Source organism: Trichosurus vulpecula, chromosome 4, assembly GCF_011100635.1.
Source record: "Trichosurus vulpecula isolate mTriVul1 chromosome 4, mTriVul1.pri, whole genome shotgun sequence".
Lineage (NCBI taxonomy): Eukaryota > Metazoa > Chordata > Mammalia > Diprotodontia > Phalangeridae > Trichosurus > Trichosurus vulpecula.
The window spans coordinates 25071379-25090821 of NC_050576.1; the positions used below are offsets into that span (position 1 = coordinate 25071379).

The following is a 19443-nucleotide window of genomic DNA, read 5'->3' on the forward strand; positions in this document are numbered from 1 at the left end:
GATGGAGCCCTGGGCCTAAAGTGAGGAAGACCCAAGTTCAAATCCTGCCTCTGACATTTAGTAACTGTGTGATCCTAGGCAAGTCATTTGACCTCTGTGTCCTCAACTATAAAATGGGAATAGGAATAGTGCTTCCGTGGCAGGATTGTGGTAAGATTCAAATGAGATAATCCTTGTAAAGCACTTGGCGCGGTGCCTGCCATGCAGCAGGTGCTACATAAATGATTGTACATTCTTCTTGCCCCTCTGAAATAACAAGCACGCATGCTTGTTCATCTTTCACTTGGGTGATCTTAGGAACCATTTGCCATCCAGCTGTTAGCCGTACTTAACAAGGAAACACATTTTCAAAGGGAAATAGCTTTTTTTGCCCCGGGTGTTCCTTGGATCACTCACTGCTTTTTTTTTTCTTTTTTACCTTCAAAGAAGTGAAAACTAGGATCGCTTAGAGGGTGGGTGTCAAATTGATCATTTTCACTAAGCCATTAATAAATCATCTTGATATATTTTTAAAAGTCATTCCGCAAAATACATTTTGCACAGTAGGGACTCAATGACTGTTTTTGGATGAACATGCGTCTCGTGGGCCACATCGTAACCTGAATGAAGATTCAGGCTGGCCTGTTTAACATCTTTTCCTGAGAACTTTTCCAAGTGGTTTACGTGGTCAGAAACCAGCGTGAATTGGAAAATGACCCACTCTGTCACCATGTATTTGAACATGGATCCAAAACTGGGAAATCAGATTTGAGATCGTTTGCTTTATAATTATTGGCTGTTTTGTATTAAGCTTTGTCGTATTCCTGTATGTACAGTAGAATACTCCTGTGCTGTAAGGAATGATCAGGAGGATGGTTCAGAAAACCTGGGAAGACATGTATGAGCTGATGAGTGGTGACCAGATGGACTGGTTTGAGACTGTTCCCAACACTTGCTGCCAGCACTGACCAGCAGCTGCTCTGTAACTTTGTCTTGGAGAATTGTCAGTCACCCAACCACAAGGTGCCAGAGGCAGGATCTGGGCCTTGGGCATTCCTTCACTCTCTTCTCCATGTTCCACTGGCTTGACTTTCTGATTGATTTTCATGTCCCTAAACTCCCTAGTGATGTCATTCATTACCTGCAAGTGTCCAATTTTCCATAAGATGTTTTAATCTTTGTGATTTGACTCACTACATAAATTAAAGCCTTTCTAGAAGAAGATAAAAATATTTTCTCTTATGGAAACATTAGTACTTTTAAATAAATGTTCGGGGGGCAAGGGCAGGGGAGGAGCAGGGAATGAGGAGTGAGAAATGTGCCACTATAACAAATACAGTTTTTCCTTAGGTAATTATTTTACACACACCCACACACACACACACACACACACACACACACACACACCTTATCTGATAGGAAGACAAGGAAACTGGCCTCTGAAGTGGAAATTAATTTTAAATGCCTGTGTTTGGGGTCTCAAGAATCCATGATATTTTAGCATTCGTAGAAATCCACAAAATATTAATTATTTCACATTACCTAGATGCAGAAAAACTTGGCTTTGCTATGTTATATGGGGTAACATTACTGTCCTTCCCAGCCAAATGTCTCAGGGCCTTGTGCTCCAGGGAAGAGTGTCCTAGAGACACTGCCCTGTTATCTTGGACTTCCTATAGCCAAAGCTGAGCTTCAATGTTGATCCATGCCAAACCAGAGCCATATTAAAACACATTTAAAGTGAGGGTCCAGTGTATTTGTCTGTAAATTCAGTTTTGTGGAAGACTTCTGCTCCCCTGGCCATTGTTGTAATGGTGCTTGTAGAGAAATGCAGAATTAGAAGGAATTCAGTTTAAATGATGCTTTGAATTTATAAACTCTGTAGTTGGGAAAACCACAGCAACTCATATTTTCTGAGCTCTTGATGGCTTCCAGGGCCCTTTGCCCACAACAAAACCGAGACGTGGGCACATTAAGGATGATTCCCCCCCATTTCCTAGATGAGGAGGTCTGAAGTGGCTTTTTGGGTGTCATTGATCGTGCCGCACTACTGATGCCATCCTCTCTTCTCTCCTTGTCCAGTACCTGCCCCCGGTGGACAGCCGCTCTCTCTCAGGGTTTGTGGGGCTCAAGAACGGCGGCGCCACTTGCTACATGAATGCGGTTTTCCAGCAGCTCTACATGCAGCCTGGGCTCCCTGAGGTGATTTCCCTCTCTTCCCATTCCTTTTTACTCTTGATATTTTGAGTGAAAACAATTCTGTAGTTGAAGAGCGGAGATGAGCCATAGCTAATAACTGCCTTTGGGTCGTGCTCCAGATAGGAGGTCGGAACTCCAGAATCTTTGCACGTTTGTAGAAGTCTCGCCATGTCTTCTGTTGCTGTATCTGCTAGCCTGAATGGCAGGTGCTCCACGGAGTTGTCGACTCGTTCCAGAGTTGACATTGGGATCCCATCTCTAGCATCCCATGACCATGAACTTGAAAAAAACACTGCTCTGTAATTTTAAGACTCTGAAGTTCCAATTGACAGAATTGTTTTATTTTGAAAGTAATTACATTTAGAGTTGGGAAGGTGCTTAGGGGTTATCAAGGCTCACCCCATTGACAAGATGGAGGCCAAGAGATTTCACGTGTCTTGTTCAAGACCTCAGATTAGCAAATAAAGAGCTGGTGTTTGAACTCAGGGCCTCCTACTTTAGGCCCAGGATACTTTTTACACCCTCACGTTGCCCACTCTTAGACTGTGCAGTCTGTGGTGATGTTACTATTCTTAATGATAATCTAGATTTACCCTTTCACCTTCATTGCAACCACCTTAACTGCCATTTTCCAAAATGCTTCTGTCTGTTATCTTAACTGATCCTCACTGTGAAGTGTGCAAAACCAGTTGTGTGAGCATCCGTTATACAGATTAGGGAAGCAAGGCCCGGAGAGGTTAAAAGACAAATGCCACTTCACATGGCAAAGTGAAATACCTGAGACGAGTCCTGCAAGGATTGTGTGAGGAAGGAGGGAAAAGCATTAGACCATGGTGCGTTCAGAGAGAATCAGAACTGGCCAGAGGCCCTGCTGAGAGAGTCCTGGGGAATGACCACAGAGCACCCTAGCAGATAGTACAGCCGTGTTCATCAGAGACTTGAAGAAATGCTGAGCGGGGAGTCAGGATCCAATAGGGATCTTAACAGACTAGAACATTTCCTTGAATCTAATGATAAAACCTTGCATTGGGTACGAAAATAATAATAAACTCTGCAGACGTAAGATGCAGGAGTCATGGATAGACAGCAGTCATACTGAAAAAGACCTGGGGGTCTTAGTGAACTGCAAGCACAACGTAAGTTAGCAGTGTGATATGGAAGCCAAAAAACCTAAGTCTTGGGCTGCAGTAGGAGGGCCAGCTTTCAGGAGTAGGGCAGGGATGATCCTACTATCCTCTGCCGTGGTCAGACCATCTGCTGCATTGTATGCACCTGGATTTACCTCTAGGGGGAGGGCAGCCAGGATGAGGAAGGGCCCTGGGTCCATGACAGGACGTCATTTGAAGGACCTGGGCATGTTTAGCCTAGAAGAAAGTTCAGGGCAGGAAGAATGGGGCATGATTGTTGTCTTCAAGTATTTGGGGACCTGACATGTGGAGGAATGGGAGACATTACCAGGGGTGGGGAACCTGGTGAGGCCCTCTAGGTCCTTGAGTGCAACCCTTTGACTGAATCCCCTGAATAAAAGAATTTGTTCTGTAAAGCTTGGACTCAGTCCAAAGGCCATACCCAAGGACCTAGAAGGCCAAATGTAGCCTTGAGGCCGCAGGTTCCCTGCCTCTGGATTAAACCTGTTGTGTTTGGCCTTAGATGGTAGAACCAGGAACTGTTAGTACAGGTTCAAGGCCAGTTGAAGGACAGATGCCAGGAAAAGTGTCACGCTGTTGAGAGTGGACTAGGTTCCTTCAGAATGGAAATCCCCGAGCAGAGGTCTCTGGGGTCCCTTTCAGCCCTCCGTTTCTGTGTCAGGTGTGAAGGGTGCATTTTTCTTTTTCTTTTTTTTTCTTTTTTTTTTTTTGTTTTGTTTTGTTTTGTTTTTGGAGGGCAGTTGGGGTTAAGTGACTTGCCCAAGGTCACATGGCTAGTAAGTGTGTCAGGTGTCTGAGCCTGGATTTGAACTCAGGTCCTCCTGACTCCAGGGCCAGTGCTCTACTCGCTGCACCACCTAGCTGCCCCAAGGGCACATTTTTAAGATGTTCTTGTTAAGTTGTAAGAAAGATCCAGAATTAGGAGCACTGAGGATCAGTGTACCTGCCAGCCATGATTCCAGGGGGACTCATGGTGAAAGAGAGGGCCTCTTACCTCCTGATGGAGGTGAAGGCCCTGGAGAGCTCGTGGAGGAGCCCGTTTGACTCTGCATGTTTATAATAAAGGTGTGGGGATGGAAGGTAGAAAGGGGGAAGAGAAAGGTAGACTTTTGCTAATTGAAAAAAAAGAAATAATTTTTTCAAAGATTGGTATGTTTAACTTCGTATTTTCCTTGTTAAGTCTTTACTTTCCGTTGATGACGATATGGACAATCCCGATGACAGCGTGTTCTATCAAGTCCAGTCCCTCTTTGGGCATTTGATGGAAAGCAAGCTACAATATTATGTACCTGAGAATTTCTGGAAGGTATTTCTCTCATGTTATTTATTTTCCTACTTAACTGTGCAGTGGGAGCGGCTTTTTAGGCATGCTGGCTCATGGCCTCAGCCAACAGTCTTGCCAGAACTAGATGGGCTGCTCCTAAAAGGAGCCAGGTGGGCTTTCAGACCCACGCTTTGGGACTTCCAGGAGTCAGAGTGTGGAAAGGAACGCTCCCTCCTGATTTACATTGGCCTCATAGTCCCTGCGCTTTCTTAAGATTGTGCTGGTGACTTTTACATTGCGGTGGTGCTTTTTCCCAGATGGTTAGATCACAAAGTTCTGGTCCCATTTAATTATGTGAAATCCCAATTTCCTCCTTTGTGGTTGATTAGCAGTGCAGGTCTGCAGATTTGGGGCCTTGGCCTTCACAGAGAATTTCCGTGTCCACAGCTGTACATCTCACCCCTCTGCCGGACATGTCACAGCTGTGCCAGTCCCTCTTACAAGGAGCCCGGCGTCGTGTAGCCGTGGCTTGGCCCCGTGGGGGGCGGGGGGGCCGGGATCTTCACTTTTGAGAACGGGCTCTGTGCTCCTGCTTGGTCCTTTTCTACAGGATTCATTCATTCATAACCATTTATTTGTTTTATGTATATAAACCAAAGGATATATATGCAGAAAGTTAAATTTTAAGACTTTTTTTCATCACATGTTTAATGCTTTTAAATAGATTTTCAAGATGTGGAACAAAGAGCTTTATGTTCGAGAACAGCAGGACGCATATGAATTCTTTACTAGCCTCATCGATCAGATGGATGAACACCTCAAGGTAACGAAAGCTTTTCCAGTTTTAAAAACCACCTCCAAAAAGTTCAGTAGGAGCCCTGTCTGCACCTGAATCTGGGAGAGTGTTTATAGTGTTGTCACAAAATCACCAGCCCCAGCGCCATCCGTGTCTCGCTTCTGACCCTTGCTGTCTATGGGCCTAGGGGCTCGCCACCTGCCTGCTCTGAGTCTTGGCTTCCTCGTCCGTAAAGGGGGTCATGATGCCTGTACTCCTTAGGTTCTGGGCTGTCCTAAGGATCTGATGTGTGCAGGGCAGCTACTGCTAACAGCAACACACCTCACTGTATGTAGCGCTCAAAGGGACCGTGGGGTTAATTGAGACCAGCCCAGACTGAGTTCTGGAGACAGATGGCAAGTTCAGAATTCCTCCCCGGCTCCTCTGATTCATCGTTCTTAATACCCACGCCCCCCACTGCCACCCCACCAAAGGACATGTGCTCTCTCTTTAAGTTGTACTTTTCCCCTTAAGATTCCTAGTGAACCTAACAACTGATTTCACCATGTTGGTCCAAATAGAAGCTGTTAGCCCTAAAATGAGCTTTTGTTTTTGTTTGGTATTTTTTTTAAAAATGGGTAACTTAAACTGAAGAACAGCACCAGCCACGTGTGTTATACTCAGGATTTATCAAAGCCAGATTGGTACTAAAGCATCCTGTGGTCAGACCAATAGAGTGACTATTAATCTAAAACTGTAAATTTATAATTTCCTCCCTTCCCCTACCCCAGAAGTGTGAGTTGCCCATAATCACAGACATTAAGCCAGTTTTTTCCTAGTTCAGGAATCCCTTCCCTAACATCATTGAGTACTTTCTGTGACAAGAAAATTGGTATATTATGAGGTACCTCATTTCAGTTCTGGAAAACTCTTGGAAGTTTTGCACAAAATTGAAAAAACCCTAACTCAGAGGATTATGGCACGGGTCTAGCTGCCGCATGGGAGCTGGTGATCATAAACTGCATTAGCAGCGACTAGAAGGCGCTTGGCTTGGGGGCCTCCCTCTCCTCAACCCCAGCTTTGTCTGCTTTCAGCCTGTCATAGTTGATTCCATCACCTCTGTCCTTCCGGTGCTAGCTGATGGCTCTGTGCTGTGGCACAGGGTTTAGACCAGGCACCTGTCTTGCACCCAGTGTGTAACATACTTTATATTATTGACATCCTTGATAGTGCAGCGAAACCATTTGTTTTAGCAGAATCAAATAAGTAACTCTGACCTTTAAGTTCAGGGAACATAACTGATATTTTAACTTTTATTTTCAACAGAAAATTGGTCGAGATCAAATATTTAAGAATACTTTCCAGGGAATCTACTCTGATCAGAAGATATGTAAGGACTGTCCTCACAGGTTGGTGGAATTCCTAACTTATCCCATACTTGTGAGATTTCACTGCATTGACACGTTTCTAATGATGCTTTTGGGATATTTTTTTTTTAAGATTTTAATTGCATCACAATCTTAAGCAAAAATGGTGGGTTAAAATGCCCATTTTTAAGAATACTAACTTTCCAAGAAATTCAGGTGTGCTGTTGGGTAGGTCACTTAACCTTTGTCTGCCTCTGTTTCCCTAACTGTAAAACAGAGGTAGCCATAGCGCCTCCTCCGAGGGTTGTCGTGAGGAACAAATGACATGCTTAGGTGCTCAGCACTCAATAGGCGTTTAACAGAGAATGCTCCCCCATTTCTGTGTTAGTGCAGTGCACTTTGAGATACGTCAGCAGCATTTTGGAATAAATTGGAAAGGGTCGATTAAATGACCATTTTTACCACATTTTGTGCTCCGGGAAAATGTAGTTGTGGGATCAGATCTAGGCATTAGAACTTTTCATGATCAGCTTCCTTCTCAGGTCAGCCACTTTGCTGCACTCCACTGGCATCCTCCAGACTTTGCCTAACTCTCCACCTTGCACTCCACTGGTGGTCAGCCCACAGCTGCTAGTGTTTGCATGTTTTTCCCAGTATCCAGCCCAAACCTGTATCTTGCAGCTTCTTTCCATCGCTCCTGGCTCTGCCTCTGGGGCCAGATAGAAAATGTCTGATCCTTCTACGTGGCAGCCTTTCAAAGAAGTAAACGTCGCTGCCATATTGTCCCTCAGCCCTCTTCTTTCACCAGGCTTGTTCTAGACAGCATGGCCTGGGGCCCTCTCCATCTTACCAGGGTGGTCCCCAAATCTGGACACAGTCCCACACTCAGACCCAGGGAGAAAAGGAGCAGTTCTTAGCAGCCTTCCCAGTGCAGTGCCTCACCAGTCACTTGAGCTTTGGGGGTTGTGACAGCACACTGTTGATTCAGAGTGATGAACATGTGCCCTTTTCTGGATGACCTGTGATGGGGTCAGACCTCCCACAGCTTGTGCTCTTGAAGTTGCTTTGTCAACGCCACATTTAAGGATTTAGATTTAATAAAGATGGATATGATTTCCTTAGATCCAATAAAACATTCTTGCCCACAGGGTGGGCTGGGGAATCAGTGTTTTCTGTCTTCCAGTATTTGAAGAGCTGTCAGAAGAAGAAATTAAATGTACTTGGTTGGCTCCAGAGGAACAGTGGGGAGAAATTGCAGATGCCAGTTGAGGTTTAATGAGGAATGACGGCCTTGGGAGTTGGTGGTTTCCCCGTCTTTAAGGTCTCCAAGCAGTGACTAGAGGACCACTTATCAGTTCTATTGTAAAAGGATGATTCTCGTTCATTACAAGCTTAGATTCAAGTAGATGGCTTCGGTAGTCTATTCCCATGGGCGATTTCCATCAGCTCATGTGTTAGCTATCTCCTGCTCTCGTCGTCTGCATTTCTGCTAGGCGTCCCATCTGTGACTTTGTCCGAGTCAGTGATAAAAATGTTTAGTAGAACAGGACCAGACTGATGGTCACTGGCTGTCCACTAGAGACCTTCCAAGTTAAACATCACATTATTAGTGGCTGTCCTTTGGGTGTGGTCATTAACCCACTCCAGAATCTACCTCCTTTTATGCCATTTGCCTCACCTGGATTTTTCCGTTTTTCCCACAAGAATAGCCCAGGAGACTTTGCGCAGAGACATAGATCCAGAGCTAGGAGGGCTCCCACAGGCCCTGCTGCGCAATCCCTCGCTTTACAGTAACAAGGGCAGGCTCAGGAAGCCCAGGGTCAGGCAGGTGTCAGCATCCACAGTGGGATTGGAATCCAGGTCCTCTCACAACAGTCAGTGCTCTTCCATGTCTATGGTTCAGACCCTTGATGTTTTGAAAATTGAAGCCATCACAGACTTTCTGAGAAGCCGATCAACAGTTCTTTTCTGTGTATTCACTGACCATCTTTTTGATAAAATATTCTAGAACTTGCAGGAATTAGGGTCCAGTTCACTAACCTGTGACATGAAGCCCAGGACCAGCCGCACCCTCTGCCAGACCTGTTGCACATGCCCTACTCTACACAACTTTGGGGGTCCCTGCCAGGGGCTCACCAGCCACATTTGCCAGAGGTTTCAGGGACCTGGCTCTAATTTTTCTTGTACAAGTCTGTGCTTTCTTAGGATTTCCCTACTAACTGAGAGTTTCAGCTCCCTGCCCCTTCTAGCTTAGGAGTCACACTAGCCAGCTGAGAGAGGTCCCCCATCCCTAGGAGCCTCCTCTTCCCCAGTGGAGCTTCCAAAACTCCTCTTCACTTTCCATTCCAGGTATGAGCGAGAAGAAGCTTTCATGGCACTCAATCTCGGCGTTACTTCTTGTCAGAGTCTGGAGATTTCTTTGGACCAGTTTGTTAGAGGTGAAGTTCTAGAGGGGAGTAATGCCTATTACTGTGAAAAGTGTAAAGAAAAGGTATTGTATTTATGAACCCCCCATTTATGTGTGGTATTAGGAAACATGGCTACCTTGCTAATCTTGAATTGGCTTCTATTCACTTTAATTCCTTCCCACCCCCTTATTACGATTAGTCAGTCTTGAGCTGGGAAATTGTCACCAGGGAACATGGCATATTCCCCTCCCCTTCCAAGCAGAGGGCTCCGCAGAAGTCCTTGGTTCTTTCAGAAGGGTGGTCTGTAGGATTACCTGATTTAGAACCGAAGGGACCTCCTTGGAGATCACATAATTCAGCCACGTCATTTTAGAGAGGAGACAGCTGAGCTTCAGAGAGAAGTGGTTACCCCAGAATCCAGACTTCAAACCCCCAACACAGTGTGCTTTTATGTACTGCTTAGAGATTCGTGGATTTGGGATTAAGCTGCATCATTATTTGTGTAGTTTTCTTAGTAAAGGTAACTGGCTTGTCCCTTTCTTGCAGAGAACAACAGTGAAAAGAACATGCATTAAGTCTTTGCCCAGTGTCTTGGTGATTCACCTGATGAGATTTGGCTTTGACTGGGAGAGTGGACGCTCTATTAAATATGATGAACAAATAAGGGTAACCAGATTCCTGTTGTTTCTGTTTTCCTTGGCCCTTCCTCTTACTGCTCCCTTCAGGCCCTATACTCTGTTACATTCTCAAAGAACCCTCAACCCTAGAGAGGCATAGAAAGAGGCTGTGCTGAGCCGTTTGCATTACTTGCAAATAAAAGCCAAGTTCGGGCTGCTTAGAATGATTTTTCAAACTTTGGAGTAGGCAAAATTTTGCATTGACAGAGATCTTCCACTGTTATCCTCCACTGATGCCTCATGGAACCTGAGTTCAGACAAGTCTGGTGCCAGAATGCAAAGAAAGGTTTTGGGTGTGAGACAGCAGCAGACTGTCTGTCTTCCAGAGAAGGGCCAGGGGGGGCACGTTGGTCTGGGTTTGTCACCCGCTCGGCCGTGGCGTTGTGGCTTTGTCAAGGATGGCAACTCCTGAAACCAGTGAAGAGGAGTCCTTCTTTGAGTTGTGGTCAACACTGGGGACAGGTGGGGAAAGAAGTCTTGGCTTAGTTAGCAGCATGTCGAGAGCCCCAGAGCCCTCTCCTCTAAGCAGCCCCAGGGTGCCACGGGGAACCTGAGGCTTTCAGCCCTGGTCCCTTGGGTCTCAGCTCTGGACTGCACTGTCTCCTCTTGTACCCGCCATCTTGGTGGGGGGCGGTGTGTTCCATGTTCTCTGCATTACCCGTTCAATGAGAATCTGGTCTTTTTCACTTTTGGGTAGTTCCCCTGGATGTTAAACATGGAGCCTTACACGGTGTCAGGAATGGCTCGCCAGGACTCATCTTGTGATGTTGGTGAAAATGGTCGGCACACGGACCAAGGCTCTGGAGGCTCCCCGCGGAAGAAAGTGGCCCCCACCGAAAACTATGAGCTCGTGGGTGTGATTGTGCACAGCGGCCAGGCCCATGCAGGCCACTATTATTCCTTCATCAAGGACAGAAGGTAAAGAGCTGAGACAGGACTCGCTTAGGTGTTCTCTTGTTCTCTCGACCCTTCTCCTTCCATGCCACAGGCTCCCTTTCCCACCTTTCAAAGCAGATGCTTTACGGATTTCTCTTCCTTCATGTACTATCAAAAGGTTTTTAATGGATTTAAATCAACTTTGTTAATATTTTTTCTAACACAAATGTATCAATTATTTAGCTGCTCCATGCATCGACATTCTGTGTGTAATGTTGCTGAAAATAGCATAAGAAGAAAAGGTTATCTTTGTCAGTAACCCTCACTGCTTGTCTTTGGGCTTTAGGGGATGTGGAAAAGGAAAATGGTATAAATTTAACGACACCGTGGTAGAAGAGTTTGATTTAAATGATGAGACCTTGGAGTATGAATGTTTTGGTGGCGAGTACAGACCAAAAGTTTATGATCAGTGTAAGTATTTGCAAACATTTCATTTTCAGTGGTTTTACATTTATAATTTACTAAGAGGTCAGAAGTCCACAAAGCCACATTTCTTTCTCTTGGCAGTATGCCAACTCTCTTCAGTGCTATAACCAGAGTGAGTTGGGGGGTGGAGCTCTTCAGTGAGTTAACCCCTGCAGAACGTGCAGGGTGCTTTTACATACATTTTGGTGTCTAACGGGAAGTTGTGCTCTCTTGGATCAGTTTGCAAAGAGTTAGCTGCCCAGCCAAATTAAAACTGCTCTTCCCATGCTCCCTGCCATCTGCAGCCTGGAGAGCCTTTCTTATCTTTGCACTGATGGTCACTTACCACTGTTCAGCTTATGGGAAAAGGTACAGCCTTATTCCAGCAGCACTGAGGAGGTCTCTACACCTAGAGAGTGGTGGCTGGGCAGCCAGGTTTCCATGGGAATGCCTCAGAGAGTGGGGAAGATCTGCCCAGCTGCTCTGCAGAGCTGCCTCTCCTGCAACCGCCTGAGCCAGCCCAGGAAAGCGGGCCTGTGTGTACAAGAAGGAAACTAAGGAGGCCTCTGGGGCCTAGTCTCTCCTCTTCCTCACACCTCGTGCCCAGCCTCAGGCACACCAGTGGCCTGTCTGCCTTTGGTTTAGACACCGCTGCCACCCCAAGTTAAAGTTGGTTTGATAAAGTAGCAACTTGTGGGGTTTTCCAGTGGTTTTTTTCTTAATTTCTTGTCCCATAGCAAACCCGTATCCTGACGTCCGCCGGCGATACTGGAATGCCTATATGCTCTTCTACCAGAGGGTGTCTGACCAGAACTCACCTGTGTTGCCGAAGAAAAGCCGAGTTAGCGTGGTGCGCCAGGAGGCCGAAGATCTCTCCCTGTAAGCTCATTTCCTGGCACTGCCACCATCATTTGGTCTCTGGGTGGTTCACTTCACATCAGCGTGCCTTGTTGGGCCCTGACTTCACTCTTTGGACCTAAGACCCTGAGGAGTCTAAAGGCAGGCTTCTCATTCCATTGATCTAATTAAGATTTGCTATAAAATCCTAACAGGACTTTTTAACAGAAAAAGGATATTTCCAATTTTAAAACTCCTCTGCCTTTTGTTTCTGCTCCATAGTCCTGCTACTGAATTATTTGTGATTTGGAGACCTGACCTTTGTATCTGGGTGAGCTCCAGCACATGGCACATTCAAGGTGTTATGCCATAGGTGACCTAGGTATCTGGAAATACACACCTGATCAGGTGTGCCACACCTGTGTTTTCACCAGGGTGGGTTTCTGCTGTGCCAATCCAGATCATAATCACTGTTTGGGTGGATGGCCTGTTGAGCTGAGTCTCTGCTTGCTGGCATGAGTTGTAGGTCCTTAACCAGGCCTGGGCTCAAAGCTCTTTGAGCTTAATTTAGGCCCTGCCAAAGCCAAAGCTCTTCTGGCAAACCTTCGAGGTCGTACCCCCGTCCCCCAACCCCTACCATGTAAGAGGAAGGCCTTGGAGGAGACTGGTGAGAGAATCCATCCTGAGAGAATTGTCAGAAGAGAGCTTTTCTGGAAAAACTCGCTAAGTAAGCATCCGCTGTGTTTCCAGTGCTAGACTCTCATGATGCAGAGACAAAAGATGCCCTTGTGGTCATCCAGTCTGGTTCTCCTTGTTACAGGCCACAGAAGATGCTGGAGACAAAGGCCCTGCTCCCAGGGGGCATCACATATGGGCATAGGGAAGAAAAGGGACCTTTCCAGCACAGAGACCCCAAGTAGGGCCCTGAGCACCAAGGCGCTGCTGGCTACTCCACTGACGTGGCATTCTCTCCTTTAGATCAGCTCCATCCTCACCAGAGATTTCACCTCAGTCGTCTCCTCGGCCCCATAGACCTAACAACGACCGTCTCTCTATTTTAACCAAACTGGTTAGAAAAGGGGAAAAAAAAGGACTCTTTGTGGAGAAAATGCCCGTTAGGATATACCAGGTAAGTGCATAACAGTCAGACCAGGGAGGGGAAGTCTCCTACGCAGTGTCACACTTAGTTTTCTGCATCCAGAAATGCTCCCACCTGCTTCTGAGTAGGACACTGTAGTTTAGTGGTACGAGCATTAGATAGGCAGTTGGGGTTCGTTTTTTGCTTCTGATGCTTTAAATCAATAAGCGTTTATGAGGCACCAACTATCCCATGAGAAACTTATATTCTCCTTTCTTACCTGTGGTTCATCTGTGGCAGGTGTCTTCATACCTGTCTGATCAGGGTACCTCATCTGTGAAACTGGCACCTTGTGCTCCCTATCTTCCCAGGTCACTTCCCATCCGTCCTGACACTTTCCTAGGGCTCAAGACCGTGTTTTGTTCTTTTATCCTGGAGAATCAGTGTCATGGATAGACTGTCCAAACCCCTCGTCCTGTGTGTGTTTGTGACAAACGGGAGGAAAGGGTGAGATGCAGATGTCCCAGGCATTCTCTGAGGGGTCCCGCTCACTCTTTCCCTCTTTTCACACCTTTGTCCCAGAGAGGTGGCTCAGCTTTTAGAAACATAAAGGGTTTCACCCAAGATTCTGTTACGCGTCCTGACTCCTTTCTGCAGTCTTCTTTCATCACAGAGCCCCTTCTGGAGAAGTCTTGTACATTGAACCTTGCTTATTCAAGAGTTAAACTCTTCTCTTTGGTAGATGGTGAGAGATGAGAACCTCAAGTTTATGAAGAACAGAGACGTGTATAGTAGTGACTACTTCAGTTTTGTCCTGTCCTTAGCTTCGTTGAATGCTGTAAGTAGCTGTTGGGCATTGGTGGGATGAGGTGAGGAGATCCCTGGAGTGGATACACTGAGCCCCTCGCACGTCCTGTCACTTGTCCGTTGTCTGCATCGATCAGGCCCACATGAGATGGGTATTTGTTCTGAATTGCCCTGGGGATGATTAGCTTGCTGTCAAGAAACAGTCAGACGTGGGAAGATCCCCAGCAGGTTCAGCCCTTTGGTGCCTCTTGTTCAGATGATAAAGCCAGGGGGCCCAGCCCAAGACAGCCGCTTATCTGACAGAATGAGGTCATATTTTAAATAGTAGCATGTCCAGATCTTCATGATCCCTCTTGGAGTTTTGTTGTAAGAGATACAGGAGCAGTTTGCCATTTCCTTCTCCTGCTCATTTCACAGAGGAGGAAACTGAGGCAAACAGTGAAGTGACTTATCCAGGTTCACACAGCTAGTAAGAATCTGAGGAAAACAGAGGTCTGGTCTTCTGAGCATATCATTTAATTAAACAGCACATGTCAATCACCTGACCAGCTGGGATCAGATCTCCTTATCTTAGGCCTGGACCCCGAATACAGGGGGAGACAGACTCTAACGTATCAAAAAAACAAGTAAAGAAATAAGGCCAACTAATTCAAAGGGAATGGTGCAGCATTGGGTGATCTGATTTGTAAAGATGAAAGATTGGGAGGGACAGAGTGGACAGGGGCGGGTGTCCCGCTCCCCAAGGTTCTGTCAACAGTCCAGGAAACGCGCGAGCAAGACCTGATGGAGCAGTGTGGGATCCGTTTTCAGATGAGACGCGGGTTGCTTGAGATGTCTAATTGTGAAAAAACCCGTTGCCTCTGTCTTTGGATCTGAGTTTCTGGTCAGCATGACCTAGGGCCGTGGCTAAGGGGCTCTGAGCTGCTGGGAGAGGTGGCCCCATTTCCTAGCCATTCATGGGTGGCTTCAAACAGTACGTTAAGGTTTTCTCCCAGTTCCCACAATTGTATAAAGTTTTCTCACAAGACAGAACTTGGACTAGATCCACAATTGAATAGAAAGGGAACTGAACCCAGGCCCAGGTTCTCCCAGTTGTCCAAGGCCACTGCCTCCCCTGGCTGCCCCTGTGCACCCTCTTTCTTCACTCAGCATTTTGACTGTTATTGTAGTTGAGCAAAATAGACATTGTCTAGATCTTTGTTCTTCCTGCCTCTTTCCTCCCCTCCCCCGATTGTCTAGATTGATAGCCCTTCTTGGAAAAGATGAGGGTTTTTCTTTAACTTCAGTTTAATTTTAATATTGATCTCCATTGTAAGCTACCTCTTTCTAAATCGTGTCTCATATTACTCCAAATTATAAAGATTTACTCTTTGCAAAGCTTCAGGAGGAAAAAATACTGATACAAACCCTTGTTTCTCTGTCCCCTTCCTTTTCTCTGTCCTCAGACTAAATTAAAACATCCCTACTATCCTTGCATGGCAAAGGTGAGCTTACAATTAGCAATCCAGTTTCTCTTCCAAACCTATCTACGGACAAAGAAAAAACTCAGGTGAGAATTTTAAGAATTGCTAACAATTAATATACTGAACCAAAGGCATAAATGAGGTGATTACCTACAGTTTTAACCTAGAAAGCAATTCTTAGTGCAGACTATTCTAAATAGTGGGTTTTTTAAGAAGAATTTTTTTGGGGAAAAAGGAAATCTTGAGAAGATTTTGGCAATAATAAAAGATTTCTGAACGTGCAACAACCAAAAATGAATTAAAAATCAAACATGTAAAGAATCAGAGGTGTTTCTGGCAAGTGTCTGGCAGCGCTGGCCGTGTTGCATCACACAGCTTCCCTTCTGAGCGCAAAGCAGGCACACTTTACCCTCAGGCCGTGGGGTTGTGACAAGGGTCCCAAGTGGAAAAGTTTAAGAAGCCCAGGACTAGAGAACAGAGACCATATACTATTCTTTGTATCCTCCGTAGTGCCGTGCATGTGACAGCTGCTCAGTGAATAGATTGCTAGAGATATTTTCTGTAGAAATATTTTTATTCAATATAGGATTATAGCAAGAAGTTTTGCTCTAACACAGTTAACAAAAGAATTTTGTCCTGAATAATAGAGCTTTATATAAAAATCAGTTTATTAAATTTGTACCTTTTTGTGCCAGTTTGGAGAGAATAGAATTTTAAAGGCTAAGAATGAGGTTTCTCATTACCAGTCAAGTGCAAACTCCAATGGGTAGTGTACCTGTGGTCAGTTTATTTCTTGTCTCTTTGATACATTTAACCCCAAAGAAAAGCCCTTTCTGGCATCAGATGTCATGTTTCCTCTCTCTCTGCTCATAATGATGCTCCTGCTTCTTTATTAAAGGGTTGACACTGAAGAGTGGGTGGCCACAATTGAAGCCTTGCTCTCCAAAAGTTTTGATGCATGCCAGTGGCTTGTTGAATATTTCGTCGGTTCTGAAGGGCGAGAGTTGGTGAAGTAAGTGTCTGGATTCTAAACAGTCGTCAGGATCATTTGTGTTAAGAGTACATTTAGACGAGGTAGCTCCAGAGAGCCCTGCCCCTGCCCCACAGCTCACCTGATGGCCTGAGCTGGCGGGAAAGAGAAGGAGGCTGTGGGCAGGCAGAAGCAAGTGATGCACCAACAGATGACTGAGACGGCACAATGGAAACGTTTTGTTCAGAAAGAAGACCATCAAATTACATAGGCTGTTCTAAATATAGATTTTGCTTTTCTTTTTAATTTAACTAGTATCCAGGTTCTGAAAAAGAAACAACTCAAGCTTGCCAATAAGCTGACATCGTTTACCAGCCGCCAGTCACATTTGTGAGCAGAGATATTCGCAATTTAGTTAATTTTTTTCCCTTGGACAATCAATTGGATCTGTAGGAACCATTCAAACAATTTTCAAAATTTGGTCCTAGAAGTGTATTTTCCAATGGGAAGTTTTGTCCTGTCCTTTTGGAAAAAATGAATTTCATTGAGTCACCTAGTCTGAATGGATTTTGGGGAATCATTTAATGCATATTTTTATAGCCATGCAAGCCTGCTTTTTAAAGGAGATTTTTAAAAATAATTGCATACTCTTTTCTTTAACCTTTCTAGTTAACCAAAATCCTCCCATTTGAGTACAGGCTTGTTTCAGTATGTAGGTAGCAATTGCTCATTCTCATAGACTAATGTTACTGTATTTGAACTTTTCTAATAACCCATACTTCTTCTCCTTTTTAAAGTTTACAAAAGCCTTGCTTGCAACCCCCCAGCCCTGCAGTCCAGATACTACTGTTTTACCAGCTTTACAAATGATGACACTGAGGTTCAGGAAGGCCTTGTCCAGACTAGGCAGCTGATGAGCATCAGAACCCAGAGTCACTGACCCTCAGCACCCAGAGCTGACCAGCTGATTCACCTCCAGGCTGCTTCACTCTGCATTAGTATCTCTACTGTGTTGTCTTCCTAATCACGTTACTTTGGACTCTCTAAGATCTTTGTTAACCAGTGATGCTTCTGAAAAACGTGCCTCTGAGAAACAAATAGACACTGTATGTTATGATCTGTACGGAAGGTTTCTGTTCTGTAATTTTCAACCTCACTAGTATTTTCTTTATCTAACTCTTTAAATCAAGAATTCTTAACCTTTTTTGTATTATGAATCCCTTGGGAAGTCAGTCTGCTGAAGCCTGTGAGCCCCTTCTCAGAACCAAGTTTTAAAAATGTATAAAACAGAATATGTGGCATCCCACAGAAAAGCGTAGTATGTTGTAATGCATAAGGTCAAGTTCACAGATTCCAGTTATTAGCCCCTGGTTTAAATAATGTAATTGTTGCCAAACCAACCTGGCATAAAAGTGATATACGGATTGGCCTGAAAATTTAATACAGTTCAAACTAATCAGTAAGACATCTAGTTTGAGTATTTAACTAAATGGTTTTCACTTTTGCCTCTGATTCCCACTCAGAATACCAGTGTCTTTTTTGAATGGAGCTCGCTCTTAACTGTCTCAATTGGTAGTTTGTTGGCCCATACCGGAGGTGTAATGTCATTATGTGAAATGTACTTTCCTGACATCCATTGATAGGGAAGTTCTCACAGTTGTCATAACCTCATTGGAGAGGAAACTGATGCAAAAGAGCAGCATCCCAGGAAGCTTTGATGTGTAATGTAATTGACACTTGCTGTTGCAATTATGGAATAGAGAAGGTGCAAGTTCATGGCCAGCCGTCAACTCCCTTGAGTTAGGCGTAGTGTCAGTCTATGCACAGTATAGGGAACACCCCCTCAGCCTCTCTTAGTTTGGGGGCTCCGGGAGGAACAGAACCCCATCACCTAGCAGATGTTCTCTAAGTGGGTGAGCTTTGTGGTATGCCATTGGCCATGCTAGAGAAATGAAAGACAGGCCACACAGAGAGCTTACATATCCCAGCTAGGTTTGTAAGAATCCACATGGCCCAGTGGATGGAGAGTCAGCCTCAGTCCTAGTCTTGACTCTGCCCCTGAGCTCATCCCCTAACTTTGCATGGTACCGGGCAAGTCTCTGAGACTGTCAAGGAGGAAGTGCCAGGGCTGTATTCCAGTGAAACCGTAAGCCTGAGGTAGGATGGGAGAACAGAGAAGCCCTCCTGCAGAAGGTGGCGAGGGAGCTGCTGAAGCTGGGAAAGCTGGGAGAAGCTGGAGAGGAGCGGGCCAGTATGGCTGGAACAGAGACTACATGGCCAAGGAGTGAATTGTCAGAACACTGGAAAGGGAGGAGCAGGCCTGGTTGTGAGGGGCTTTAAAAGCTAAAGAGGTATTCTGTCCAGGATACCTGCAGGTGACAGGGAGATGCAGGAGTTTATTGAATGAGGGTGGCATGGTCATCCTCTTAAAGACCACTTTGGCAGCTGAGGGGAGAAACAATGGGACATGGAGGTGTTGGAGGTCTGTCTGACATAACTTGGCGACAGGTGGGGTCTGGGGAGTGAATGCAGATGAGGAGCTGAGGATGTCAGCTGGGGAAGGTCTGGTACCCTGGATAGTACTAGGGAAGGTGGGAAGAGGGAGTCATGTAGGGGAAAAGTTAATAAGTTTTGTTTTAGACACAATCAGATTGAGATGTCTACAGGAAAACCAGTCCAAGAGACAGTTGAGACTGCGAGACTAGCACTTGGGAGAGGTCAAGGCTGAATAGATACATCCTGGGAACCATTTCTGGATTGCTAAGTTGTATCACATTGAGAGGGAAGAGAAGAGGGCTGACCCAGGACAGAGTCCTGGATGAAGATGAAGCCAGATGAAGCATCAGGAGAGAGCAATGTCACAAAATCCTAGAGTAGAGACAGTGTCTAAGGGAAGGGAGTGGTCTACATTGTCAGGCTATAGAGAAGTCTAGAAGGATGAGGACTGAGAAAAGGCCTTAGATTTGGCAGTAGAGAGATCGTTGGTAGCTCTGGAAAGTGCAGTTTTTCAGTTGATGGTTAGATCAGAATCCAGATGCCAAGAGTTTAGAAGTGAGAGGAGAGGAAATGGACATACCTAGTATAGACAGCTTTTCTCAAGGAGGTTAGCCACAATTGGAAAGGAAGATAC

At 45.4% G+C, this 19443-nt stretch overlaps 1 protein-coding gene across 1 annotated transcript in view; it reads left to right on the top strand.

Moving 5' to 3' along the window:
* USP24 (ubiquitin specific peptidase 24) overlaps positions 1–19443 on the top strand; it is a 161467-nt gene that overhangs the window by 121876 nt on the left and 20148 nt on the right. The window contains 13 exon segments of the mRNA XM_036758123.1: positions 2062–2181; positions 4507–4632; positions 5315–5413; positions 6692–6774; positions 9082–9223; positions 9687–9806; positions 10515–10735; positions 11040–11164; positions 11896–12037; positions 12974–13124; positions 13816–13911; positions 15326–15429; positions 16242–16355. Coding sequence (XP_036614018.1) covers positions 2062–2181; positions 4507–4632; positions 5315–5413; positions 6692–6774; positions 9082–9223; positions 9687–9806; positions 10515–10735; positions 11040–11164; positions 11896–12037; positions 12974–13124; positions 13816–13911; positions 15326–15429; positions 16242–16355 — 1643 coding nt within the window.